General features: G+C 49.9%; 1 protein-coding gene across 1 annotated transcript; it reads right to left on the reverse strand.

Moving 5' to 3' along the window:
* Positions 1–67: 67 nt before the first annotated feature.
* On the reverse strand, positions 68–27,322 carry slc8a1a (solute carrier family 8 member 1a). The gene is made up of 9 exons (XM_072463375.1): positions 25,677–27,322; positions 7,825–7,931; positions 6,306–6,326; positions 5,152–5,177; positions 2,591–2,669; positions 2,163–2,281; positions 1,952–2,051; positions 548–820; positions 68–451 (listed from the first exon to the last, which is right to left on the reverse strand). Exons 1-9 carry the CDS (start codon positions 27,146–27,148, stop codon positions 75–77), a joined length of 2,574 nt encoding a protein of 857 aa, XP_072319476.1. The 5' UTR covers positions 27,149–27,322; the 3' UTR covers positions 68–74.
* Between the last annotated feature and the right edge of the window lie 255 nt (positions 27,323–27,577).

A 27,577-nucleotide genomic window follows, 5' to 3' on the forward strand; every position in this document is an offset into this window, starting at 1 on the left:
TATGACATCACACTTCACAGAAACCATGGTTACAGTGGCTGGACGAGGGGCGTGGCAGGGCAAGGGGCGTGGCCTCAGAAGCCCTGCACGTGGCAGTAGGCCTCCAGCGACGAGAACACGATGTACATGAGCCACAGGCTGAAGAACAGGGCCGTGGTCAGGATCTTGGGCCCCCGGGGGCCCCCCAGCTCGCCCCCGATTGAGGGCCGGCGCCTGTAGATGAGCACAGCGATGCAGACGAAGGCGAAGATGGTGAAGAGCGTGACGGAGAAGGCCAGCGTGCCCGGGTCCACCCTAAACACCTCGCCCCTCCACCAGTGCACCACCGCCGCGATGGACCAGGCCACGCCGATGCCCAGGAACACGTTGACGGCGTTGGAGCCCGTCACGTTCCCGATGGAGGCGTCGGCGTACTGGTCCTGCACCGCCGCCACTTTACTGGCGAACGTGTCTGCGGGACATGAGGGACATGAGGGACACGGTCAGACCTCAGAGTTTGAGCCCACCTTAGAGTTGGACAGGTGCGTGTTGGCCCCGCCCCCTTCACCTGGTACCGACGTCCCCAGAGCCACGAAGACGACGGCCGTCACCGAGTCCTTGAGGCCCACGGTGCAGCCGAAGTGCGACGCCAGGTCCCCGATGAACGCCGTGAGAACGCCGATGCCACAGATGGAGACGCAGAAGCACGGCCAGCCACTCAGGTAGTCCGTGGGCGGGACCAGCGCGAACACCAGTTTCCATAGCAACGTCAGGAAGTGCATGAGGTAATCACAGCACGAGGGCGGAGTCTCCGAGCCGCCGCCCGAGTCCGAGTCCTCACCTGCGGGAGAACGGCCTGGGGTTAGAGGAAGAACTGCAGGAGAACGCCCTGGGGTTAGAGGAAGAACTGCAGGAGAACGGCCTGGGGTTAGAGGAAGAACAACAGGAGAATGCCTTGTTTAAGACAAAACTGCAGGAGAATGCCCTGGGGTTAGAGGAAGGACTGCAGGAGAACGCCTTGCTTAAGACAAAGAACTGCAGGAGAACGCCCTGGGATTAGAGGAATAACTGCAGGAGAACGCCCTGGGGTTAGAGGAAGAACAACAGGAGAATGCCTTGTTTAAGACAAAACTGCAGGAGAATGCCCTGGGGTTAGAGGAAGGACTCCAGGATAACGGCCTGGGGTTAGAGGAAGAACTGCAGGAGAACGGCCTGGGGTTAGAGGAAGGACTGCAGGAGAACGGCCTGGGGTTAGAGGAAGGACTGCAGGAGAACGGCCTGGGGTTAGAGGAAGGACTGCAGGAGAACGGCCTGGGGTTAGAGGAAGAACTGCAGGAGAACGCCCTGGGTTAAGAGGAAGTACTGCAGGAGAACGCCCTGGGGTTAGAGGAAGGACTGCAGGAGAACGGCCTGGGGTTAGAGGAAGAACTGCAGGAGAACGCCCTGGGGTTAGAGGAAGGACTGCAGGAGAACGGCCTGGGGTTAGAGGAAGAACTGCAGGAGAACGCCCTGGGGTTAGAGGAAGAACTGCAGGAGAACGCCCTGGGGTTAGAGGAAGGACTGCAGGAGAACGGCCTGGGGTTAGAGGAAGGACTGCAGGAGAACGCCTTGCTTAAGACAAAGAACTGCAGGAGAACGCCCTGGGATTAGAGGAAGAACTGCAGGAGAACGCCCTGGGGTTAGAGGAAGGACTGCAGGAGAACGGCCTGGGGTTAGAGGAAGAACTGCAGGAGAACGGCCTGGGGTTAGAGGAAGAACTGCAGGAGAACGCCCTGGGTTAAGAGGAAGTACTGCAGGAGAACGCCCTGGGTTAAGAGGAAGTACTGCAGGAGAACGCCCTGGGTTAAGAGGAAGTACTGCAGGAGAACGCCCTGGGTTAAGAGGAAGTACTGCAGGAGAACGCCCTGGGTTAAGAGGAAGTACTGCAGGAGAACCCGTCGGACCAGGAAGTGACACTATAAAGGATCAGAACCTGCGCTGACGGTGACAGCCTCAATGAACTGCTGCCTCCAGCTGTTGGTCCCGATCAGCAGAGCCAAGTTTGTCTTCTTAATCAGCTTATCCACCGTGTTCTGGAGAAGAAGCAGAGGAACTGAGAACCACAGACAAACGAGAAGGTTCTAGTCCCAGCACCACAGACAAACGTGAAGGTTCTAGTCCGATCATTCTCTGAAGATCCCGACCTTGAACTCGTAGGACTCCTCGATCGTGACCTCCAGGCGACTGTGTTCTCCCAACGACGGGCGTCCCATCTCTGCGATCCTCCGCTCCTCCTGCTCCTTCAGCGAGCAGTCCACCGAGTCTGGAACCAAACCAGGACTAAACCAGGTCTGACCAGGTCTAAACCAGTTCTAAACCAGGAATAAACCAGGTCTAAACCAGGACTAAACCAGGACTAAACCAGGTCTAAACCAGGACTAAACCAGGTGTAAACCAGGTCTAAACCTGGACTAAACCAGGTCTAAACCAGGACTAAACCAGGTGTAAACCAGGTCTAAACCTGGACTAAACCAGGACTAAAGCAGGTGTAAACCAGGTGTAAACCAGGACTAAACCAGGTCTAAACCAGGACTAAACCAGGTCTAAACCAGGACTAAATCAGGTCAGGTACCTGTGATGCTGATGGTGGAGGGCCCCTCTGGTCCCTGGACTTTCCTGTAGATGTCTTTACCTGGAAACATCCAAGAACAGTTCTCATTGAAATGAGTTCCACATGGAGAGATGAACCCTCAGCCTCCTCATGAAAGGTGAAGAGACAGGTGCAGACAGGTGAGTGGGAGGAGGCGTGTTACAGGTGCAGAGTGCTTCCTGGAGGAGGGTCTGAAACAGGGACGCGTGCTGACTCATCCTGGTGAGCCCCGCCCCTTCTGCTCATCCGAGGAGACGAGAGAGACTGTTCTAGCTTTGGAACATGTGGAACAATGAAGCTGTGTGAAGGTCTGAGTGTGGGACCTTTATGAAGGTCAAAGCTCTGAGTGTGGGACCTTTATGAAGGTCAAAGCTCTGAGTGTGGGACCTTTATGAAGGTCAAAGCTCTGAGTGTGGGACCTTTATGAAGGTCAAAGCTCTGAGTGTGGGACCTTTATGAAGGTCAAAGCTCTGAGTGTGGGACCTTTATGAAGGTCAAAGCTCTGAGTGTGGGACCTTTATGAAGGTCAAAGCTCTGAGTGTGGGACCTTTATGAAGGTCAAAGCTCTGAGTGTGGGACCTTTATGAAGGTCAAAGCTCTGAGTGTGGGACCTTTATGAAGGTCAAAGCTCTGAGTGTGGGACCTTTATGAAGGTCAAAGCTCTGAGTGTGGGACCTTTATGAAGGTCAAAGCTCTGAGTGTGGGACCTTTATGAAGGTCAAAGCTCTGAGTGTGGGACCTTTATGAAGGTCAACGCTCTGAGTGTGGGACCCTTATGAAGGTCAAATCTCTGAGTGTGGGACCTTTATGAAGGTCAAAGCTCTGAGTGTGGGACCTTTATGAAGGTCAAAGCTCTGAGTGTGGGACCTTTATGAAGGTTAAAGCGCTGAGTGTGGGACCTTTATGAAGGTTAAAGCTCTGAGTGTGGGACCTTTATGAAGGTCAAAGCTCTGAGTGTGGGACCTTTATGAAGGTCAAAGCTCTGAGTGTGGGACCTTTATGAAGGTCAAAGCGCTGAGTGTGGGACCTTTATGAAGGTCAAAGCTCTGAGTGTGGGACCTTTATGAAGGTCAAAGCTCTGAGTGTGGGACCTTTATGAAGGTCAAAGCTCTGAGTGTGGGACCTTTATGAAGGTCAAAGCTCTGAGTGTGGGACCTTTATGAAGGTCAAAGCTCTGAGTGTGGGACCTTTATGAAGGTCAAAGCTCTGAGTGTGGGACCTTTATGAAGGTTAAAGCGCTGAGTGTGGGACCTTTATGAAGGTCAAAGCTCTGAGTGTGGGACCTTTATGAAGGTCAAAGCTCTGAGTGTGGGACCTTTATGAAGGTCAAAGCTCTGAGTGTGGGACCTTTATGAAGGTCAAAGCTCTGAGTGTGGGACCTTTATGAAGGTCAAAGCTCTGAGTGTGGGACCTTTATGAAGGTTAAAGCTCTGAGTGTGGGACCTTTATGAAGGTCAAAGCTCTGAGTGTGGGACCTTTATGAAGGTCAAAGCTCTGAGTGTGGGACCTTTATGAAGGTCAAAGCTCTGAGTGTGGGACCTTTATGAAGGTCAAAGGTCTGAGTGTGGGACCTTTATGAAGGTCAAAGCTCTGAGTGTGGGACCTTTATGAAGGTCAAAGCTCTGAGTGTGGGACCTTTATGAAGGTCAAAGCTCTGAGTGTGGGACCTTTATGAAGGTTAAAGCGCTGAGTGTGGGACCTTTATGAAGGTCAAAGCTCTGAGTGTGGGACCTTTATGAAGGTCAAAGCTCTGAGTTTGGGACCTTTATGAAGGTCAAAGCTCTGAGTGTGGGACCTTTATGAAGGTCAAAGCTCTGAGTGTGGGACCTTTATGAAGGTCAAAGCTCTGAGTGTGGGACCTTTATGAAGGTCAAAGCTCTGAGTGTGGGACCTTTATGAAGGTCAAAGCTCTGAGTGTGGGACCTTTATGAAGGTCAAAGCTCTGAGTGTGGGACCTTTATGAAGGTCAAAGCTCTGAGTGTGGGACCTTTATGAAGGTCAAAGGTCTGAGTGTGGGACCTTTATGAAGGTCAAAGCTCTGAGTGTGGGACCTTTATGAAGGTCAAAGCTCTGAGTGTGGGACCTTTATGAAGGTCAAAGCTCTGAGTGTGGGACCTTTATGAAGGTTAAAGCTCTGAGTGTGGGACCTTTATGAAGGTCAAAGCTCTGAGTGTGGGACCTTTATGAAGGTCAAAGCTCTGAGTGTGGGACCTTTATGAAGGTCAAAGCTCTGAGTGTGGGACCTTTATGAAGGTCAAAGCTCTGAGTGTGGGACCTTTATGAAGGTTAAAGCTCTGAGTGTGGGACCTTTATGAAGGTCAAAGTTCACAGATATTAAAACACTCAGACACATGCAGTCGTGAGGCGGCCATCTTCTCCACGCTGGTCACATGACCCACTGTTTACTTTATGTCTTTATCGACATTGAAAGTAAACGGTTTGAGGAAAGTCTTACCAGCGATCTGCCTCTCTGAAGGAAGCAAACATCCGTTACCACGGTGACCAGCAGTTTCACAGGAAACACTTCTGAACAATAAAGACATAAACTCACCTGTTTTGAAAAATCCACCTGGAAAAATAAGGCACAAAAAGAGACAATTTAAGCATTTGGGGAAAATAATGAGATTTTTCAATGGATTTGAAATTCAAGCAGAAAAAAACAAACTAAAAGAGGGAAATGTGCAAACTAAACCAGGACTAAGCAGGACTAAAGCAGGACTAAACCAGGGCTAGACCAGGACTAAACCAGGACTAAGCAGGACTAAACCAGGTCTAAACCAGGGCTAAACCAGGACTAAACCAGGACTAAACCAGGACTAAACCAGGACTAAACCAGGACTAAACCAGGACTAAACCAGGACGAAACTAGGACTAAACCAGGACTAAACCAGGACTAAACCTGGACTAAACCAGGGCAAAACCAGGGCTAAACCAGGACTAAACCAGGACTAAACCAGGACTAAACCAGGACTAAACCAGGACTAAACCAGGACGAAACTAGGACGAAACTAGGACGAAACTAGGACTAAACCAGGACTAAACCAGGACTAAACCAGGACTAAACCAGGGCTAAGCCAGGACTAAACCAGGACTAAACCAGGACTAAACCAGGACGAAACTAGGACTAAACCAGGACTAAACCAGGACTAAACCTGGACTAAACCAGGGCAAAACCAGGGCAAAACCAGGGCAAAACCAGGGCTAAACCAGGACTAAACCAGGACTAAACCAGGACTAAACCAGGACTAAACCTGGACTAAACCAGGACTAAACCAGGACTAAACCAGGGCTAAACCAGGACGAAACTAGGACGAAACTAGGACGAAACTAGGACTAAACCAGGACTAAACCAGGACTAAACCAGGACTAAACCAGGACGAAACTAGGACTAAACCAGGACTAAACCAGGACTAAACTAGGACTAAACTAGGACTAAACCAGGACGAAACCAGGACGAAACCAGGACTAAACCAGGACGAAACCAGGACTAAACCAGGACTAAACCAGGACTAAACCAGGACAAAACTAGGACTAAACCAGGACTAAACCAGGACTAAACTAGGACTAAACTAGGACTAAACCAGGACGAAACCAGGACGAAACCAGGACGAAACCAGGACTAAACCAGGGCTAAGCCAGGACTAAACCAGGACTAAACCAGGGCTAAGCCAGGACTAAACCTAGTCCAAATCCTCACCTGTTTCATGGAGCAAAATGGCTATAAAGGAAAAGCAGAAACAAAGAGAATCAGCAGAAGCAGCAGTAAAACTAAACTAAGATTGAAGTGAATTATGGTTAATGTTTTAGGTTTTTTTTGCCCTTTTAAGATTCAACGTCAATCGTGTTTTGTTTTTGTTCATCTCGAACGAGGCAAATGAACAACTGGCTCTGAAAGCGACAGCAGCCCAAGCAGAAGAGGACAGAGGTCAAGCGTCAGAGGTCAGGTGTCAGAGGACCAATGTCAGGGGTCAGATGTTAGGGGTCAAAGGTCAGGGGTCAGATGACAGATGTCAGGGGTCAGGTGTCAGAGGTCAGACGTCAGGGGTCAGATGTCAGAGGACCAATGTTAGGGGTCAGATGTCAGGGGTCAGATGTCAGGTGTCAGAGGTCAGGGGTCAGATGTCAGGTGTCAGAGGTCAGGGGTGTTTCAGACCTGGCCTGGCCCTGACCACGCCCCACATCGGGCGGAGCAGCTGGACGTAGAACGAGCAGTGACGATCGTACGCGTCGTGATCGATGATGGGAACAAAGAAGCTCTTCCTGAAACACAGTCACCATCATCAGGACCAGAACCAGAACCAGGACCAGAACTAGAGCCAGAACCAGGACCAGAACTAGAGCCAGAACCAGGACCAGAACCAGAACTAGAGCCAGAACCAGGACCAGGACCAGAACAAGAGCCAGAACCAGGACCAGGACCAGAACTAGAGCCAGAACCAGAACCAGGACCAGAACTAGAGCCAGAACCAGGACCAGAACTAGAGCCAGAACCAGGACCAGAACCAGAACTAGAGCCAGAACCAGGACCAGGACCAGGACCAGAACAAGAGCCAGAACCAGGACCAGGACCAGAACTAGAGCCAGAACCAGAACCAGGACCAGGACCAGGACCAGAACTAGAGCCAGAACCAGGACCAGAACAAGAGCCAGAACCAGAACCAGAACTAGAGCCAGAACCAGAACCAGGACCAGGACCAGGACCAGAACTAGAGCCAGAACCAGGACCAGAACAAGAGCCAGAACCAGAACCAGAACCAGAACCAGAACCAGGACCAGGACCAGGACCAGGACCAGAACCAGGAACAGAACCAGAACTAGAGCCAGGAGCAGGACCAGAGCCAGGGCCAGAACTAGAGCCAGAACCAGGACCAGGACCAGAACTAGAGCCAGAACCAGGACCAGGACCAGAACTAGAGCCAGAACCAGGAGCAGGAACAGAACCATTTCCTGTAGGATTTGCAGAGCTCCCTGTCGTTGACCTCTGCCCTGACCCTGTGGAGGGTCTTTTTCAGTATGAGACTTGCTTTGCTAACGCTATAACATGAAGCTAACGGCTAACGGGCTAGCACTGCCGCTCCTGAACAGGTTGATGTGTGTGAGTTTGAGGGGTCACACAGGGGTCACACAGGGGTTACACAGGGGTCAGAGGTCATGTGTGAGTGGGCGGAGCTTCTGCGGAGAGTGGGCGGGACCTCGTGGCACAGATGAAGCCACACCTTTCCTCTCACTCATCTCCAGCAGCCGAGGCGCGCCCATCTCCACCGAAAAGGTCTTGTTCTTCTCGTACTGATCGTCATCGATTATGTTTATCTGAAAAGACTTACTGAAGAAGGGATGAAGAGAGGGAGGGAGGGAGAGAGAGGGAGGGAGAGGGAGAGGGAGGGAGGGAGGGAGGGAGGGAGAGAGGGAGGGAGAGAGAGAGAGGGAGGGAGGGAGAGAGAGAGAGGGAGGGAGAGGGAGAGAGAGAGGGAAGGAGAGAGAGAGGGAGGGAGAGAGAGAGAGGGAGGGAGAGAGGGAGAGAGAGAGGGGAGGAAAGTAAAAGTGAGAGAGGAAGGAATAGAGGGAAACAAAAAAGAGATAAAGAGAGAGAGAGGAAAGGGGAGCGAGGGAGAAGTGAAAGAAAAAGAGTTAAAGACAGAAATAAAAGATGAAAATACAGAACCACAACAAGGAACAAATGACACTTATATATTTATATATTTATACATTTATATATTTATATATTTATACATTTATATATTTATATATTTATACATTTATATATTTATATATTTATACATTTATATATTTATATATTTATACATTTATACATTTATATATTTATTTATCCATCCATCTTCTGCCGCTTTATCCGGGGCCGGGTCGCGGGGGCAGCAGTCTGAGCAGGGACTCCCAGACTTCCTTCTCCCCAGACACTTCCTCTAACTCCTCAGGGGGGATCCCGAGGCGTTCCCAGGCCAGCCGAGAGACATAGTCTCTCCAGCGTGTCCTGGGTCTTCCCCGGGGCTTCTTCCCGGTGGGACATGCCTGAAACACCTCCCGAGGGAGGCGCCCAGGAGGCATCCGGAACAGATGCCCGAGTCACCTCAGCTGGCTCCTCTCGACGTGGAGGAGCAGCGGCTCTACTCCGAGCTCCCCCCGTGTGGCCGAGCTCCTCACCTTATCTCTAAGGGAGCGCCCAGCCACACGGCGGAGGAAACTCATTTCGACCGCTTGTATCCGCGATCTTGTTCTTTCGGTCACTACCCAAAGCTCATGACCATAGGTGAGGGTAGGAACGTAGACCGACCGGTAAATAGAGAGCTTTGCCTTTCGGCTCAGCTCCCTCTTTACCACAACGGTCGATGCAGCGACTGCATCACTGCAGCCGCTGCACCGATCCGCCTGTCGATCTCACGCTCCATCCTTCCCTCACTCGTGAACAAGACCCCGAGATACTTGAACTCCTCCACTTGGGGCAAGGACACCCCACCCACCTGGAGAGGGCAAGCCACCCTTTTTCCGGTCGAGAACCATGGCCTCGGATTTGGAGCTGATTCTCATCCCAGCCGCTTCACACTCGGCTGCAAACCGTCCCAGTGCATGTTGCAGGTCCGGGTTTGATGGAGCCATCAGGACAACATCGTCTGCAAACAGCAGAGATGAGATCCTGTGGTCCCCAAACCGGACACCCTCCGACCCCTGACTGCGCCTAGAAATTCTGTCCATAAAAATTATGAACAGAACCGGTGACAAAGGGCAGCCCTGGCGGAGTCCAACATGCACTGGGAACAGGTCTGACTTACTGACTTACTTAATGCGAACACAGCTCCTGCTCCGGCCATACAGGGACCGGACAGCCCTGAGCAAAGGGCCCCGGACCCCGTACTCCTGGAGCACCCCCCAAAGGACACCCCGAGGGACACGGTCGAAAGCCTTCTCCAGATCCACAAAGCACATGTGGACTGGTTGGGCAAACTCCCATGAGCCCTCGAGCACCCGATGGAGGGTATAGAGCTGGTCCAGTGTTCCACGACCGGGACGAAAACCACTCTGCTCCTCCTGAATCCGAGGTTCGACTATCGGTCGGATTCTCCTCTCCAGTACCTTGGAATAGATCTTACCCGGGAGGCTGAGGAGTGTGATCCCTCTGTAGTTGGAACACACCCTCTGGTCCCCCTTCCACCACCACCCCGGTCTGCCAGTCCAGAGGCACGGACGCCACGCGATGTTGCAGAGACGTGTCAACCAAGACAGTCCTACAACATCCAGAGACTTTAGGTACTCAGGGCGGATCTCATCCACCCCCGGAGCCCTGCCACCGAGGAGTTTGCGAACAACCTCAGTGACTTCAGCTTGGGTGATGGATGAGCCAGCCTCCGAGTCCCCAGTCTCTACTTCCTCTTCGGAAGACGTGACTGAGGGATTAAGGAGGTCCTCAAAGTATTCCTTCCACCGTCCGACAACATCCCCAGTCGAGGTCAGCAGGCCTCCACCCGCTCCGTAAACGGTGTTGGTGAGACACTGCTTTCCCCTCCTGAGGCGCCGGACGGTTTGCCAGAATTTCTTTGGTGCCGACCGATAGTCCTCCTCCATGGCCTCCCCGAACTCCTCCCAGGCCCGGGTTTTTGCCTCTGCGACAGCACAAGCCGCGGCTCGCTTGGCCTGCCGATACCCGTCGATGACCTCCGGAGACCTACAAGCCAGAGTGGCCTGATAGGCCTCCTTCTTCAGTCTGACGGCATCCCTTACTTCCGGTGTTCACCACCGGGTTCGGGGGTTACCGCCACGACAGGCACCGGAGACCTTGCGACCACAGCTCCGAGCAGCCGCATCAACAATGGAGGCGGAGAACATGGTCCACTCGGACTCAATGTCCCCAGCCTCCCCCGGGACATGGGAGAAGCTCTCCCGGAGGTGCGAGTTGAATACCCTACTGACAGAGGGCTCCACTAGACGTTCCCAACAGACCCTCACAATGCGCTTGGGTCTGCCAAGTCTGTCCGGCTTCCTCCTCCGCCAGCGGATCCAACTCACCACCAGGTGGTGATCGGTTGACAACTCTGCCCTTCTCTTCACCCGAGTGTCCAAGACACGCGGCCGGAGGTCTGATGACACGACAACAAAGTCGATCATTGACCTCCGGCCTAGGGTGTCCTGGTGCCATGTGCACTGATGGACACCCTTGTGCTTGAACATGGTGTTCGTTATGGACAATCCGTGGCTAGCACAGAAGTCCAATAACTGAACACCGCTCGGGTTCAGATCAGGGAAGCCGTTCTTCCCGATCACCCCTCTCCAGGTGTCACTGTCATTGCCCACGTGGGCGTTGAAGTCCCCCAGTAGAACAACGGAGTTCCCGGTCGGTGCACTGTCCAGTACTCCTCCCAAGGACTCCAAGAAGGCCGGGTACTCTGCACTGCTATTCGGCCCGTAGGCCGCCACAACAGTGAGAGACCTGTCCCCCACCCGAAGGCGGAGGGACGCGACCCTCTCGTTCACCGGGGTAAACTCCAACACGTGGCGGCTGAGCTGAGGGGCTATCCGCAAGCCCACACCAGCCCCCCGCCTCTCCCCGCGGGCAACACCAGAGAAGTGGAGCGTCCAGCCCCTCTCGAGGAGACGGGTTCCAGAGCCCCAACTGTGCGTGGAGGTGAGGCCGACTATATCTAGTCGTATCGCTCAACCTCCCGCACAAGCTCAGGCTCTTTCCCCCCCAGCGAGGTGACATTCCATGTCCCCAGAGTTAGTCTCTGTGTCTGGAGATCTGGTCGCCGAGGCCCCTGCCGTCGACTGCCGCCCAGATCTCTCTGCACCGGCCCCTTATGGATCCTCCTGCGGGTGGTGGGCCCACGGGAGGGCAGCCCCACGTCGCTCTTTCGGGCTGTGCCCGGCCGGGCCCCGTGGGGTAAGACCCGGCCACCAGGCGCTCGCCATGGAGCACCCATCCCAGGCCTGGCTCCAGGATGGGGCCCCGGTGACGCCGATCCGGGCGACGTAAACTGCCTTGTTTGTGTTGTCATCATAGGGGGCTTCTGAACCGATCTTTGTCTGACCCGTCACCTAGGACCTGTTTGCCTTGGGAGACCCTACCAGGGGCATGAAGCCCCCGACAACATAGCTCCCAGGATCATTCGGGCACTCAAACCCCTCCACCACGTTAAGGTGTCGGTTCAAGGAGATTTATATATTTATATATTGAATGTAAAATGTGGTCTCTGATGTGACCGACTTGTTTTTGCTGAATGTCTGGCCCAAACCTTGTCCCTGACCTGACCCTGGACTACAGCACATGCTCCCCCTGCTTCTCGCTCTGGGCCTTGGACTCCACGACAGACCGCCATGACGAGGAAACGACAGACCGCCATGACGAGGAAACGACAGACCGCCATGACGAGGAAACGACAGACGGCCATGACGAGGAAACAGACCGCCATGACGAGGAAACGACAGACCGCCATGACGAGGAAACGACAGACCGCCATGACGAGGAAATGACAGACCGCCATGACGAGGAAACGACAGACCGCCATGACGAGGAAACAGACCGCCATGACGAGAAAACGACAGACCGCCATGACGAGGAAACAGACCGCCATGACGAGGAAACGACAGACCGCCATGACGAGGAAACGACAGACCGCCATGACGAGGAAACGACAGACCGCCATGACGAGGAAACGACGGACCGCCATGACGAGGAAACGACAGACCGCCATGACGAGGAAACGACAGACCGCCATGACGAGGAAACGACAGACCGCCATGACGAGGAAACAGACCGCCATGACGAGGAAACGACAGACCGCCATGACGAGGAAACGATAGACCGCCATGACGAGGAAACAAACCGCCATGACGAGGAAACGACAGACTGCCATGACGAGGAAACGACAGACCGCCATGACGAGGAAACGACAGACCGCCATGACGAGGAAACGACAGACAGCCATGACGAGGAAACGACAGACCGCCATGACGAGGAAACACACCGCCATGACGAGGAAACAGACCGCCATGACGAGGAAACGACAGACCGCCATGACGAGGAAACAGACCGCCATGACGAGGAAACGACAGACCGCCATGACGAGGAAACGACAGACCGCCATGACGAGGAAATGACAGACCGCCATGACGAGGAAACAGACCGCCATGACGAGGAAACGACAGACCGCCATGACGAGGAAACAAACCGCCATGACGAGGAAACGACAGACTGCCATGACGAGGAAACGACAGACCGCCATGACGAGGAAACGACAGACCGCCATGACGAGGAAACGACAGACAGCCATGACGAGGAAACGACAGACCGCCATGACGAGGAAATGACAGACCGCCATGACGAGGAAACAGACCGCCATGACGAGGAAACGACAGACCGCCATGACGAGGAAACAGACCGCCATGACGAGGAAACGACAGACCGCCATGACGAGGAAACGACAGACCGCCATGACGAGGAAATGACAGACCGCCATGACGAGGAAACAGACCGCCATGACGAGGAAACAGACCGCCATGACGAGGAAACAGACCGCAATGACGAGGAAACGACAGACCGCCATGACGAGGAAACGACAGACCGCCATGACGAGGAAACGACAGACCGCCATGACGAGGAAACGACAGACAGCCATGACGAGGAAACGACAGACCGCCATGACGAGGAAATGACAGACCGCCATGACGAGGAAACACACCGCCATGACGAGGAAACAGACCGCCATGACGAGGAAACGACAGACCGCCATGACGAGGAAACAGACCGCCATGACGAGGAAACGACAGACCGCCATGACGAGGAAACGACAGACCGCCATGACGAGGAAATGACAGACCGCCATGACGAGGAAACAGACCGCCATGACGAGGAAACGACAGACCGCCATGACGAGGAAACAAACCGCCATGACGAGGAAACGACAGACTGCCATGACGAGGAAACGACAGACCGCCATGACGAGGAAACGACAGACCGCCATGACGAGGAAATGACAGACCGCCATGACGAGGAAACAGACCGCCATGACGAGGAAACGACAGACCGCCATGACGAGGAAACGACAGACCGCCATGACGCGGAAACGACAGACCGCCATGACGAGGAAACGACAGACCGCCATGACGAGGAAACGACAGACCGCCATGACGAGGAAACAGACCGCCATGACGAGGAAACGACAGACCGCCATGACGAGGAAACGACAGACCGCCATGACGAGGAAACGACAGACCGCCATGACGAGGAAACGACAGACCGCCATGACGAGGAAACGACAGACCGCCATGACGAGGAAATGACAGACCGCCATGACGAGGAAACGACAGACCGCCATGACGAGGAAACGACAGACCGCCATGACGAGGAAATGACAGACCGCCATGACGAGGAAACAGACCGCCATGACGAGGAAACGACAGACCGCCATGACGAGGAAACAGACCGCCATGACGAGGAAACGACAGACCGCCATGACGAGGAAACGACAGACCGCCATGACGAGGAAACAGACCGCCATGACGAGGAAACAGACCGCCATGACGAGGAAACGACAGACCGCCATGACGAGGAAACGACAGACCGCCATGACGCGGAAACGACAGACCGCCATGACGAGGAAACGACAGACCGCCATGACGAGGAAACGACAGACCGCCATGACGAGGAAACAGACCGCCATGACGAGGAAACGACAGACCGCCATGACGAGGAAACAAACCGCCATGACGAGGAAACGACAGACTGCCATGAAGAGGAAACGACAGACCGCCATGACGAGGAAACGACAGACCGCCATGACGAGGAAACGACAGACAGCCATGACGAGGAAACGACAGACCGCCATGACGAGGAAATGACAGACCGCCATGACGAGGAAACAGACCGCCATGACGAGGAAACAGACCGCCATGACGAGGAAACGACAGACCGCCATGACGAGGAAACGACAGACCGCCATGACGAGGAAATGACAGACCGCCATGACGAGGAAACGACAGACCGCCATGACGAGGAAACGACAGACCGCCATGACGAGGAAACGACAGACCGCCATGACGAGGAAACGACAGACCGCCATGACGAGGAAACGACAGACCGCCATGACGAGGAAATGACAGACCGCCATGACGAGGAAACGACAGACCGCCATGACGAGGAAACGACAGACCGCCATGACGAGGAAACGACAGACCGCCATGACGAGGAAACGACAGACCGCCATGACGAGGAAACGACAGACCGCCATGACGAGGAAACGACAGACCGCCATGACGAGGAGGTTTTACAATGACACATTTTGTGTTTCCACAACGACGCCATGTTTGTTTCGGTTTGTTTGAGTGTTTCACCGTTGGCTCCGCCCCAAAAGCCACAATGCTGCTCTGTGATTGGTCGAGTCTCTGTTCACGTGAAACAAAATCAATCTGCAGCTCCACTACAGACTCAGTGACACGCGCCATGACAACGGAAGGGCATCTGTGTTGTGTTTGCAGCATCTGTGTTGTGTTTGCAGCAGTGTGAAGCGTTTTACAGCAGCGGCGTCGCCCTGGAGACGATCTGTCTGTTAGTGACGAGGAGCAGAGCGACTCCAGCGACGCCAAAAAAGGAGAGACACGGCTTTGTTTACGACGCCTGGAAACAGCAGCAAGATACAGACCCAGACCTGGACTAGACCAGAACTAAACCAGGACTAAACTAGGACTAAGCCTGGACTAAACCAGGACTAAACCAGGACTAAACTAGGACTAAACCTAGACTAAACCAGGACTAAACCAGGACTAAACTAGGACTAAACCTGGACTAGACCAGAACTAAACCAGGACTAAACTAGGACTAAACCTGGACTGAAACCAGGACTAAACCAGAACTAAACTAGGACTAAACCAGGACTAAACCAGGAATAAACCAGGAATAAACCAGGACTAAACCAGGACTAAACTAGGACTAAACCTGGACTAAACCAGGACTAAACCAGGACTAAACTAGGACTAAACCAGGACTAAACCAGGACTAGACCAGGACTAAACCAGGACTAAACCAGGACTAAACCAGGACTAAACCAGAACTAAACCAGGACTAAACCAGGACTAAACCAAGACTAAACCAGGACTAAACTAGGACTAAACCAGGACTAAACCAGGACTAAACCAGGACTAAACCAGGACTAGACCAGGACTAAACCAGGACTAAACCAGGACTAAACCAGGACTAAACCAGGAATAAAGCAGAACTAAACCAGGACTAAACCAGAACTAAACCAGGACTAAACCAGGACTAACAGAATCATGTAAACAAGACAAAATACAATCATTGTTTGAATCCTTCTACAAAAAACTTGTCACCAAAATATCAGGAAACAAACAAGAAAAGACACACCTCAGAGTGTATAAAGCTCTAAAGACACACCTCAGAGTGTAATAAAGCTCTAAAGACACACCTCAGAGTGGCATAAAGCTCTAAAGACACACCTCAGAGTGGTTGTTGTTGTTGTTGTTGTTTTATGGCGGTTGGCATCCAAGTGTTGCAAAGCTCTAAAGACACACCTCAGAGTGTAATAAAGCTCTAAAGACACACCTCAGAGCGGTATAAAGCTCTAAAGACACACCTCAGAGTGGCATAAAGCTCTAAAGACACACCTCAGAGTGTAATAAAGCTCTAAAGACACACCTCAGAGCGGTATAAAACTCTAAAGACACACCTCAGAGCGGTATAAAGCTCTAAAGACACACCTCAGAGCGGTATAAAGCTCTAAAGACACACCTCAGAGTGTAATAAAGCTCTAAAGACACACCTCAGAGTGTAATAAAGCTCTAAAGACACACCTCAGCGCGGTATAAAACTCTAAAGACACACCTCAGAGCGGTATAAAGCTCTAAAGACACACCTCAGAGCGGTATAAAGCTCTAAAGACACACCTCAGAGTGTATAAAGCTCTAAAGACACACCTCAGAGTGTATAAAGCTCTAAAGACACACCTCAGAGTGATATAAAGCTCTAAAGACGCACCTCAGAGTGTATAAAGCTCTAAAGACACACCTCAGAGTGTATAAAGCTCTAAAGACACACCTCAGAGCGGTATAAAGCTCTAAAGACACACCTTAGAATGTTATAAAGCTCTAAAGACACACCTCAGAGCGGTATAAAGCTCTAAAGACACACCTCAGAGTGATATAAAGCTCTAAAGACACACCTCAGAGTGTATAAAGCTCTAAAGACACACCTCAGAGTGTATAAAGCCCTAAAGACACACCTCAGAGTGGTATAAAGCTCTAAAGACACACATCAGAGTGATATAAAGCTCTAAAGACACACCTCAGAGCGGTATAAAGCTCTAAAGACACACCTCAGAGTGATATAAAGCTCTAAAGACACACATCAGAGTGATATAAAGCTCTAAAGACACACCTCAGAGCGGTATAAAGCTCTAAAGACACACCTCAGAGTGTAATAAAGCTTTAAAGACACACCTCAGAGTGGTATAAAGCTCTAAAGTCACACCTCAGAGTGGTATAAAGCTCTAAAGACACACCTCAGAGTGTATAAAGCTCTAAAGACACACCTCAGAGTGATATAAAGCTCTAAAGACACACCTCAGAGTGTATAAAGCTCTAAAGACACACCTCAGAGCGGTATAAAGCTCTAAAGACACACATCAGAGTGGTATAAAGCTCTAAAGACGCACCTCAGAGCGGTATAAAGCTCTAAAGACACACCTCAGAGTGATATAAAGCTCTAAAGACACACCTCAGAGTGTATAAAGCTCTAAAGACACACCTCAGAGTGATATAAAGCTCTAAAGACACACCTCAGAGTGGTATAAAGCTCTAAAGACACACCTCAGACCGGTATAAAGCTCTAAAGACACACCTCAGAGCGGTATAAAGCTCTAAAGACACACCTAAGAGTGTATAAAGCTCTAAAGACACACCTCAGAGTGTATAAAGCTCTAAAGACACACCTCAGAGTGATATAAAGCTCTAAAGACACACCTCAGAGTATATAAAGCTCTAAAGACACACCTCAGAGTGGTATAAAGCTCTAAAGACACACATCAGAGTGTATAAAGCTCTAAAGACACACCTTAGAGTGTATAAAGCTCTAAAGACACACCTCAGAGTGGTATAAAGCTCTAAAGACACACATCAGAGTGTATAAAGCTCTAAAGACACACATCAGAGTGTATAAAGCTCTAAAGACACACCTCAGAGTGTATAAAGCTCTAAAGACACACCTCAGAGTGATATAAAGCTCTAAAGACACACCTCAGAGTGGTATAAAGCTCTAAAGACACACCTCAGAGCGGTATAAAGCTCTAAAGACACACCTTAGAATGTTATAAAGCTCTAAAGACACACCTCAGAGTGTTATAAAGCTCTAAAGACACACCTCAGAGCGGTATAAAGCTCTAAAGACACACCTTAGAATTTTATAAAGCTCTAAAGACACACCTCAGAGTGATATAAAGCTCTAAAGACACACGTCAGAGCGGTATAAAGCTCTAAAGACACACCTCAGAGCGGTATAAAGCTCTAAAGACACACCTCAGAGTGTATAAAGCTCTAAAAGACACACCTCAGAGTGTATAAAGCTCTAAAGACACACCTCAGAGTGATATAAAGCTCTAAAGACGCACCTCAGAGTGTATAAAGCTCTAAAGACACACCTCAGAGTATATAAAGCTCTAAAGACACACCTCAGAGCGGTATAAAGCTCTAAAGACACACCTTAGAATGTTATAAAGCTCTAAAGACACACCTCAGAGCGGTATAAAGCTCTAAAGACACACCTCAGAGTGATATAAAGCTCTAAAGACACACCTCAGAGTGTATAAAGCTCTAAAGACACACCTCAGAGTGTATAAAGCCCTAAAGACACACCTCAGAGTGGTATAAAGCTCTAAAGACACAAATCAGAGTGATATAAAGCTCTAAACACACACCTCAGAGCGGTATAAAGCTCTAAAGACACACCTCAGAGTGATATAAAGCTCTAAAGACACACATCAGAGTGATATAAAGCTCTAAAGACACACCTCAGAGCGGTATAAAGCTCTAAAGACACACCTCAGAGTGTAATAAAGCTTTAAAGACACACCTCAGAGTGGTATAAAGCTCTAAAGTCACACCTCAGAGTGGTATAAAGCTCTAAAGACACACCTCAGAGTGTATAAAGCTCTAAAGACACACCTCAGAGTGATATAAAGCTCTAAAGACACACCTCAGAGTGTATAAAGCTCTAAAGACACACCTCAGAGTGTATAAAGCTCTAAAGACACACATCAGAGTGATATAAAGCTCTAAAGACACACCTCAGAGTGGTATAAAGCTCTAAAGACACACCTCAGAGCGGTATAAAGCTCTAAAGACACACCTCAGAGTGATATAAAGCTCTAAAGACACACCTCAGAGTGTATAAAGCTCTAAAGACACACCTCAGAGTGATATAAAGCTCTAAAGACACACCTCAGAGTGGTATAAAGCTCTAAAGACACACCTCAGACCGGTATAAAGCTCTAAAGACACACCTCAGAGCGGTATAAAGCTCTAAAGACACACCTAAGAGTGTATAAAGCTCTAAAGACACACCTCAGAGTGTATAAAGCTCTAAAGACACACCTCAGAGTGATATAAAGCTCTAAAGACACACCTCAGAGTATATAAAGCTCTAAAGACACACCTCAGAGTGGTATAAAGCTCTAAAGACACACATCAGAGTGTATAAAGCTCTAAAGACACACCTCAGAGTGTATAAAGCTCTAAAGACACACCTCAGAGTGGTATAAAGCTCTAAAGACACACATCAGAGTGTATAAAGCTCTAAAGACACACATCAGAGTGTATAAAGCTCTAAAGACACACCTGAGAGTGTATAAAGCTCTAAAGACACACCTCAGAGTGATATAAAGCTCTAAAGACACACCTCAGAGTGGTATAAAGCTCTAAAGACACACCTCAGAGCGGTATAAAGCTCTAAAGACACACCTTAGAATGTTATAAAGCTCTAAAGACACACCTCAGAGTTATATAAAGCTCTAAAGACACACCTCAGAGCGGTATAAAGCTCTAAAGACACACCTCAGAGTGTTATAAAGCTCTAAAGACACACCTCAGAGCGGTATAAAGCTCTAAAGACACACCTTAGAATTTTATAAAGCTCTAAAGACACACCTCAGAGTGATATAAAGCTCTAAAGACACACGTCAGAGCGGTATAAAGCTCTAAAGACACACCTCAGAGCGGTATAAAGCTCTAAAGACACACCTCAGAGTGTATAAAGCTCTAAAGACACACCTCAGAGTGTATAAAGCTCTAAAGACACACCTCAGAGTGATATAAAGCTCTAAAGACGCACCTCAGAGTGTATAAAGCTCTAAAGACACACCTCAGAGTATATAAAGCTCTAAAGACACACCTCAGAGCGGTATAAAGCTCTAAAGACACACCTTAGAATGTTATAAAGCTCTAAAGACACACCTCAGAGCGGTATAAAGCTCTAAAGACACACCTCAGAGTGATATAAAGCTCTAAAGACACACCTCAGAGTGTATAAAGCTCTAAAGACACACCTCAGAGTGTATAAAGCCCTAAAGACACACCTCAGAGTGGTATAAAGCTCTAAAGACACAAATCAGAGTGATATAAAGCTCTAAACACACACCTCAGAGCGGTATAAAGCTCTAAAGACACACCTCAGAGTGATATAAAGCTCTAAAGACACACATCAGAGTGATATAAAGCTCTAAAGACACACCTCAGAGCGGTATAAAGCTCTAAAGACACACCTCAGAGTGTAATAAAGCTTTAAAGACACACCTCAGAGTGGTATAAAGCTCTAAAGTCACACCTCAGAGTGGTATAAAGCTCTAAAGACACACCTCAGAGTGTATAAAGCTCTAAAGACACACCTCAGAGTGATATAAAGCTCTAAAGACACACCTCAGAGTGTATAAAGCTCTAAAGACACACCTCAGAGTGTATAAAGCTCTAAAGACACACATCAGAGTGATATAAAGCTCTAAAGACACACCTCAGATTGGTATAAAGCTCTAAAGACACACCTCAGAGCGGTATAAAGCTCTAAAGACACACCTCAGAGTGATATAAAGCTCTAAAGACACACCTCAGAGTGTATAAAGCTCTAAAGACACACCTCAGAGTGATATAAAGCTCTAAAGACACACCTCAGAGTGGTATAAAGCTCTAAAGACACACCTCAGACCGGTATAAAGCTCTAAAGACACACCTCAGAGCGGTATAAAGCTCTAAAGACACACCTAAGAGTGTATAAAGCTCTAAAGACACACCTCAGAGTGTATAAAGCTCTAAAGACACACCTCAGAGTGATATAAAGCTCTAAAGACACACCTCAGAGTATATAAAGCTCTAAAGACACACCTCAGAGTGGTATAAAGCTCTAAAGACACACATCAGAGTGTATAAAGCTCTAAAGACACACCTCAGAGTGTATAAAGCTCTAAAGACACACCTCAGAGTGGTATAAAGCTCTAAAGACACACATCAGAGTGTATAAAGCTCTAAAGACACACATCAGAGTGTATAAAGCTCTAAAGACACACCTCAGAGTGTATAAAGCTCTAAAGACACACCTCAGAGTGATATAAAGCTCTAAAGACACACCTCAGAGTGGTATAAAGCTCTAAAGACACACCTCAGAGCGGTATAAAGCTCTAAAGACACACCTTAGAATGTTATAAAGCTCTAAAGACACACCTCAGAGTGATATAAAGCTCTAAAGACACACCTCAGAGCGGTATAAAGCTCTAAAGACACACCTCAGAGTGTTATAAAGCTCTAAAGACACACCTCAGAGCGGTATAAAGCTCTAAAGACACACCTCAGAGTGATATAAAGCTCTAAAGACACACCTCAGAGCGGTATAAAGCTCTAAAGACACACCTTAGAATGTTATAAAGCTCTAAAGACACACCTCAGAGTGATATAAAGCTCTAAAGACACACCTCAGAGCGGTATAAAGCTCTAAAGACACACCTCAGAGTGTTATAAAGCTCTAAAGACACACCTCAGAGCGGTATAAAGCTCTAAAGACACACCTCAGAGCGGTATAAAGCTCTAAAGACACACATCAGAGTGTATAAAGCTCTAAAGACACACCTCAGAGCGGTATAAAGCTCTAAAGACACACCTCAGAGTGTTATAAAGCTCTAAAGACACACCTCAGAGCGGTATAAAGCTCTAAAGACACACATCAGAGTGTATAAAGCTCTAAAGACACACCTCAGAGCGGTATAAAGCTCTAAAGACACACCTCAGAGTGTATAAAGCTCTAAAGCCATCATATCCCTGACACCAAAAGAAGTGAAGGAGCGACTAGACTGAGCCTCATAGAGACTATTTCTATTCTGAATCGTTTATTCACCTCAATTATCTCCAAACGAATGGAACAAATCCTCACAGATTGTTTGATGATGGAATAAAACAATCTCTAGATTTATATGGCAAGGGAAATAAAAACATATAGATTATTTCAGGTGAAATCAGAGCGTTGCTGGTGTGATCCAGACTGTGAAGCTCAAAGGTCTTATACTGAGAGTCATGTGGTGCCTGAGGTTCCTGTACAGGTCTTATACTGAACATACAAACTAAACACAGACATTTCAATCTTAAACTGGTAAAGTTTTATGACCAAAGGTTTTGTACCAAATAGAACTGACCTGAGACTCAAGGTCTGGAGGACAAAAGGTCTAAAGCTTTGATGTGTGGAAAGAGAAACAGACTTTTTTATTTTTTTACAAATAAAGAGTTATTAAAACCAAGACATTAAACAAAGACATGACCTTTATAACCTGTGACCTTTATAACCTCTGACCTTTATAACCTCTGACCTTTGTAACCTCTGACCTTTATAACCTCTGACCTTTATAACCTCTGACTGAGATGTTTTCCCAGGATTATCTAAAGAATAACTTCAGTTCTATGAAACACAAATGTAAACAGAAGCTCATGTTGTTTTGACAGATGAAGAGTGGGAGGAGCTCAGAGGCGGAGCTCAAAGTCACATGTTCTTCTGGTGAAACGTGTCATGTTTCTTCATAACTCCAGGTCAAAGGTCAAAGGTCATTATTCACAGGGAAAGGCAACTGTTGGAGAAACAGCGCCACCAGGAGAACTCAGAACTCCTGCCATGGACACGATACATGGATACTATGGAATGTACTTTTGGAATGTACTTTTGGAATGTACTTTTGCAGACGGGTCAAGACCGTCACAGAGAAATGAATGATACAAAATCTGATCAAAAACAAATTAAATAAATTAGCGTTCGATGTTCATTTCCTGAGAATGAACATTATAGACGTCACATGACCCAAGCACCTGACCTCTGACCTCTGCTCCAGACACATGACCCCAGCACATGACCTCTGACCTCTGCTCCAGACACATGACCCCAGCACCTGACCTCTGACCTCTGCTCCAGACACATGACCCCAGCACCTGACCTCTGCTCCAGACAACATGCTTTTAGGATTGGCTGCGGTAAAACCACCTAAACTGCCAGTCGGTGAGCAGAAACGACCGTCTCCATGACGAGTCTCATCTAATGCCAGACTGTGGAACATTCCAGATAAACGAAGGATATTTGCATGTCAACAAACAGGTGGTTTACACCAGAAAAGTCTCACAGTGCACCTTTAATGACCTTTGATGACCTTCAGTGACCTTTAATGACCTTCAGTGACCTTTAATGACCTTCAGTGCACCTTTAATGACCTTTAATGACCTTCAGTGCACCTTTAATGACCTTCAGTGACCTTTAATGACCTTCAGTGCACCTTTAATGACCTTCAGTGCACATTTAATGACCTTCAATGACCTTCAGTGACCTTTAATGACCTTTAATGACCTTTAATGACCTTCAGTTACCTTGAATGATCTTTATTGATCTTTAATGACCTTTAATGATCTTTAATGACCTTTAATGACCTTCAGTGACCTTTAATGACCTTCAGTGACCTTGAATGATCTTTAATGACCTTTAATGACCTTTAATTACTTTAAATGACCTTTAATAAACCTTAATTGCCTTTATTGAGTGACATGGGACATAAACCTGAAGTCTGGTGCATTCTCCAGGTCATGTGGTCGGACTGTGTCAGGTCATGTGGTCAGACTGCAGGTCATGTGGTCAGACTGTGTCAGGTCATGTGGTCAGACTGCAGGTCATGTGGTCAGACTGTGTCAGGTCATGTGGTCAGACTGTAGGTCATGTGGTCAGACTGTGTCAGGTCATGTGGTCTGACTGCAGGTCATGTGGTCGGACTGTGTCAGGTCATGTGGTCAGACTGCAGGTCATGTGGTCAGACTGTGTCAGGTCATGTGGTCAGACTGCATGTCATGTGGTCAGACTGCAGGTCATGTGGTCGGACTGTGTCAGGTCATGTGGTCATACTGCAGGTCATGTGGTCAGACTGTAGGTCATGTGGTCAGACTGTGTCAGGTCATGTGGTCTGACTGCAGGTCATGTGGTCGGACTGTGTCAGGTCATGTGGTCAGACTGCAGGTCATGTGGTCAGACTGTGTCAGGTCATGTAGTCAGACTGTAGGTCATGTGGTCAGACTGTGTCAGGTCATGTGGTCAGACTGCAGGTCATGTGGTCAGACTGTGTCAGGTCATGTGGTCAGACTGTAGGTCATGTGGTCAGACTGCAGGTCATGTGGTCAGACTGCAGGTCATGTGGTCAGACTGTGTCAGGTCATGTGGTCAGACTGCAGGTCATGTGGTCAGACTGTAGGACATGTGGTCAGACTGTGTCAGGTCATGTGGTCAGACTGTGTCAGGTCATGTGGTCAGACTGTAGGTCATGTGGTCAGACTGTGTCAGGTCATGTGGTCAGACTGTAGGTCATGTGGTCAGACTGTGTCAGGTCATGTGGTCAGACTGCATGTCATGTGGTCAGACTGCAGGTCATGTGGTCGGACTGTGTCAGGTCATGTGGTCAGACTGCAGGTCATGTGGTCAGACTGCAGGTCATGTGGTCTGACTGCAGGTCATGTGGTCGGACTGTGTCAGGTCATGTGGTCAGACTGCAGGTCATGTGGTCAGACTGTGTCAGGTCATGTGGTCAGACTGTGTCAGGTCATGTGGTCAGACTGCAGGTCATGTGGTCAGACTGCAGGTCATGTGGTCAGACTGTGTCAGGTCATGTGGTCAGACTGTGTCAGGTCATGTGGTCAGACTGTTGGTCATGTGGTCAGACTGCAAGTCATGTGGTCAGACTGTGTCAGGTCATGTGGTCATACTGTAGGACATGTGGTCAGACTGTGTCAGGTCATGTGGTCAGACTGCATGTCATGTGGTCATACTGCAGGTCATGTGGTCAGACTGTAGGTCATGTGGTCAGACTGTGTCAGGTCATGTGGTCAGACTGCAGGTCATGTGGTCAGACTGTGTCAGGTCATGTGGTCAGACTGTGTCAGGTCATGTGGTCTGACTGCAGGTCATGTGGTCAGACTGTGTCAGGTCATGTGGTCAGACTGTAGGTCATGTGGTCAGACTGTGTCAGGTCATGTGGTCAGACTGCATGTCATGTGGTCAGACTGCAGGTCATGTGGTCGGACTGTGTCAGGTCATGTGGTCAGACTGTAGGTCATGTGGTCAGACTGTGTCAGGTCATGTGGTCAGACTGTGTCAGGTCATGTGGTCAGACTGTAGGTCATGTGGTCAGACTGTAGGTCATGTGGTCAGACTGTGTCAGGTCATGTGGTCAGACTGTGTCAGGTCATGTGGTCAGACTGTGTCAGGTCATGTGGTCAGACTGTGTCAGGTCATGTGGTCAGACTGTGTCAGGTCATATTCATTATATTTAGGAGGATTCTGGATAAATTCAGGGCTTTGGACGTGAAATGCAAGAATTCTAATATTTTTCACATTTGATTTGGCAAATATCATATTTCACAATAAAATAAGGATTAGGATTGAAAACCGTTTGTTTCTTTGTGAAATGAAATGCTCGCTAACAACAGCTAGCATGCTAACACTTCCTGTTTCTCAGAAGAATAAAACGTGCTCTTCACGACTCGCGCTCGTTTGGGTTCTACTCACACGATCTCGTTGTTGTCAAACTCCAGGACGCCGTGCGTGTCCTCGAAGTCCTCTCCGCCCCCTTTGGCCGTCCCCTCCATGGTTTTGAACGGCACGGCAACGGCTCCGCGCGCGCCGGACGTCCTGAGCACCCTCACCTCCATCACGCCCACGCTCTCGCTCACCGTCACCTCCGCCTCCTCGAACGTGAAGATGCCGGCGTGGTCGTCGTCGAAGATGGTGACGGTGGCGGTGCAGGGCAGGCCCAGCCCCACCACGGCGTCTTTGCCGTCGCCGCGCACGCCGCTCAGATTCACCAGGAAGTGTTCGTCCTCTTCAAATATGTCGTCGTCTATGATCTCCAGGCGGATCTCCTTCTCCGTCTCGCCCGGCTCGAACACGACCGTGCCGTGGGCGGACGCGTAGTCCGAGCCGGCGTTGGCGGTGCCGTCTTCCGTCTGAAAGTCGACGTAAACCCGTTGCGTCAGGTCGCCGCCCTGTCGCACCACGTTCAGGGCGACGCTGCCGCAGTTCTCCAGACACTGGTATGAACCCGGCTCAAAATAAACCTTGGTGTAGTTGGCCAGCGCGTCCGAGCTGAACTCAAACGTGTTGGCGGCGCGCTTGGCTTGCTCCACCGCGCGCTTCTTCAGCACGTTCCCTGCGCCCGTCATGATCCGCGTCGCCTGGCAACGGTAAAACGCCCGGCTCTTCTGCTGCTGGTTTAGCACTTGGTAGTTAGCGAGCTCCGTTAGCTGCTCCAAGTCCTTCTCCGGATGCTTCTGCTTGAGATCCTTCAAAATGGCCGCCACCTCCCTGCGCGACTCTTCCTCGTCCCACTCGAGACACGCCTCCAGCTCCTCGCCGTTGGCTCTCAGCATCTCCACGTCGGACTTGAGCGGCGCGTCGGGCTCGCCCTCCGTCTCGATGATCACGCCCCTCTGCTTCCCCGCACGATATCGCTTGTGGACGTACTTGTAGAAGAGCAGGCGTCTGTCGGCGACGTACGCGAGGCCGACGCAGAGCGGGAAGAACAAGAGCGTCAGAAGCCCCTCCCAGATCTCCACCACGCCGGGGCTGGAAACCGCCAGGATCATGTAGAGCCACGTGTAAGCGAAGACGCTCCACGTGGCCGTGACAAAGAACACCCTCAAGTGCTTCACTTTCCTCGTTTCGCCGTTGGGAATGACGGAAACGCAGAGGCCGATGATGACGAACATGTTGAACGCCGCGCTCCCGACGATGGTGTTCGGGCCCAGTTCGCCGGCGTGGAAGTCGTGGCCACAGACTTCCACGACCGACAGCAGGATCTCCGGCGCCGACGAGCCCAACGCCATCAGCGTCAGGTTGGAGACCGTCTCGTTCCAGATGCGCACGGTGGTCGTGACCTTCTCCCCGTTGGGTTTTTTAATGGTGATCTGACGCTCTTGCGACGTGATGACCTCGATGGACGCCATGAAGCGATCGGCGATGATGGACACGCCCAGGAACATGTACGCCAGCCCCAGGAAGTAGATGGTGGCCCTGGAGATTCGCTCGGAGAGGGTGGGGTCCACCGGCTCCCACAGGGGCAGGATGACGCCGGCGATGCACTCGGTGCGTCCGCCGCACTTGGCTTTGGTGGCGTTGGACGTGGCGTTGGAGGCGAGAGCGCCGCCTGTGGATAAGACGAGCGCCAAGAGCAGCGCGAGGGGCGGGGCCGTGAGGGGAGGGGCCGCGGACGCCATTTTGGATCAGCCGGAAAACTGCAGCACAAAGAGAGAGAAAATAAAATACAAATGAAATGGACGAAAACTTGAATCAAATGTGTTTTTCGGTTGTAAAATGTTAAATAATTAAAAATAATCTTATTTTATTTAACATTTTCCAGCAAAGTTTCAGTTTAGTTTGAAAATCACTGTAAAACCACTGAAAAAGTCTGA

This window comes from Eucyclogobius newberryi, unplaced genomic scaffold (genome assembly GCF_026437365.1).
Source record: "Eucyclogobius newberryi isolate DKJ021-1_F unplaced genomic scaffold, fEucNew1.0.hap1 SCAF_4, whole genome shotgun sequence".
Lineage (NCBI taxonomy): Eukaryota > Metazoa > Chordata > Actinopteri > Gobiiformes > Gobiidae > Eucyclogobius > Eucyclogobius newberryi.

What these genes read in the sequence shown, in the direction of transcription:
- slc8a1a (XM_072463375.1), bottom strand. Translation starts at nt 27,148, where the DNA reads ATGTTCCTGGGCGTGTCCATCATCGCCGATCGCTTCATGGCGTCCATC. An exon ending in CTCCACCATCAGCATCACAG is followed by an intron (nt 2,282 to 2,590) that starts GTACCTGACCTG and finishes GTTTGGTTCCAG; the next exon opens with ACTCGGTGGACTGCTCGCTG. An exon ending in GGCTGTCACCGTCAGCGCAG is followed by an intron (nt 821 to 1,951) that starts GTTCTGATCCTT and finishes GTTCTCCCGCAG; the next exon opens with GTGAGGACTCGGACTCGGGC.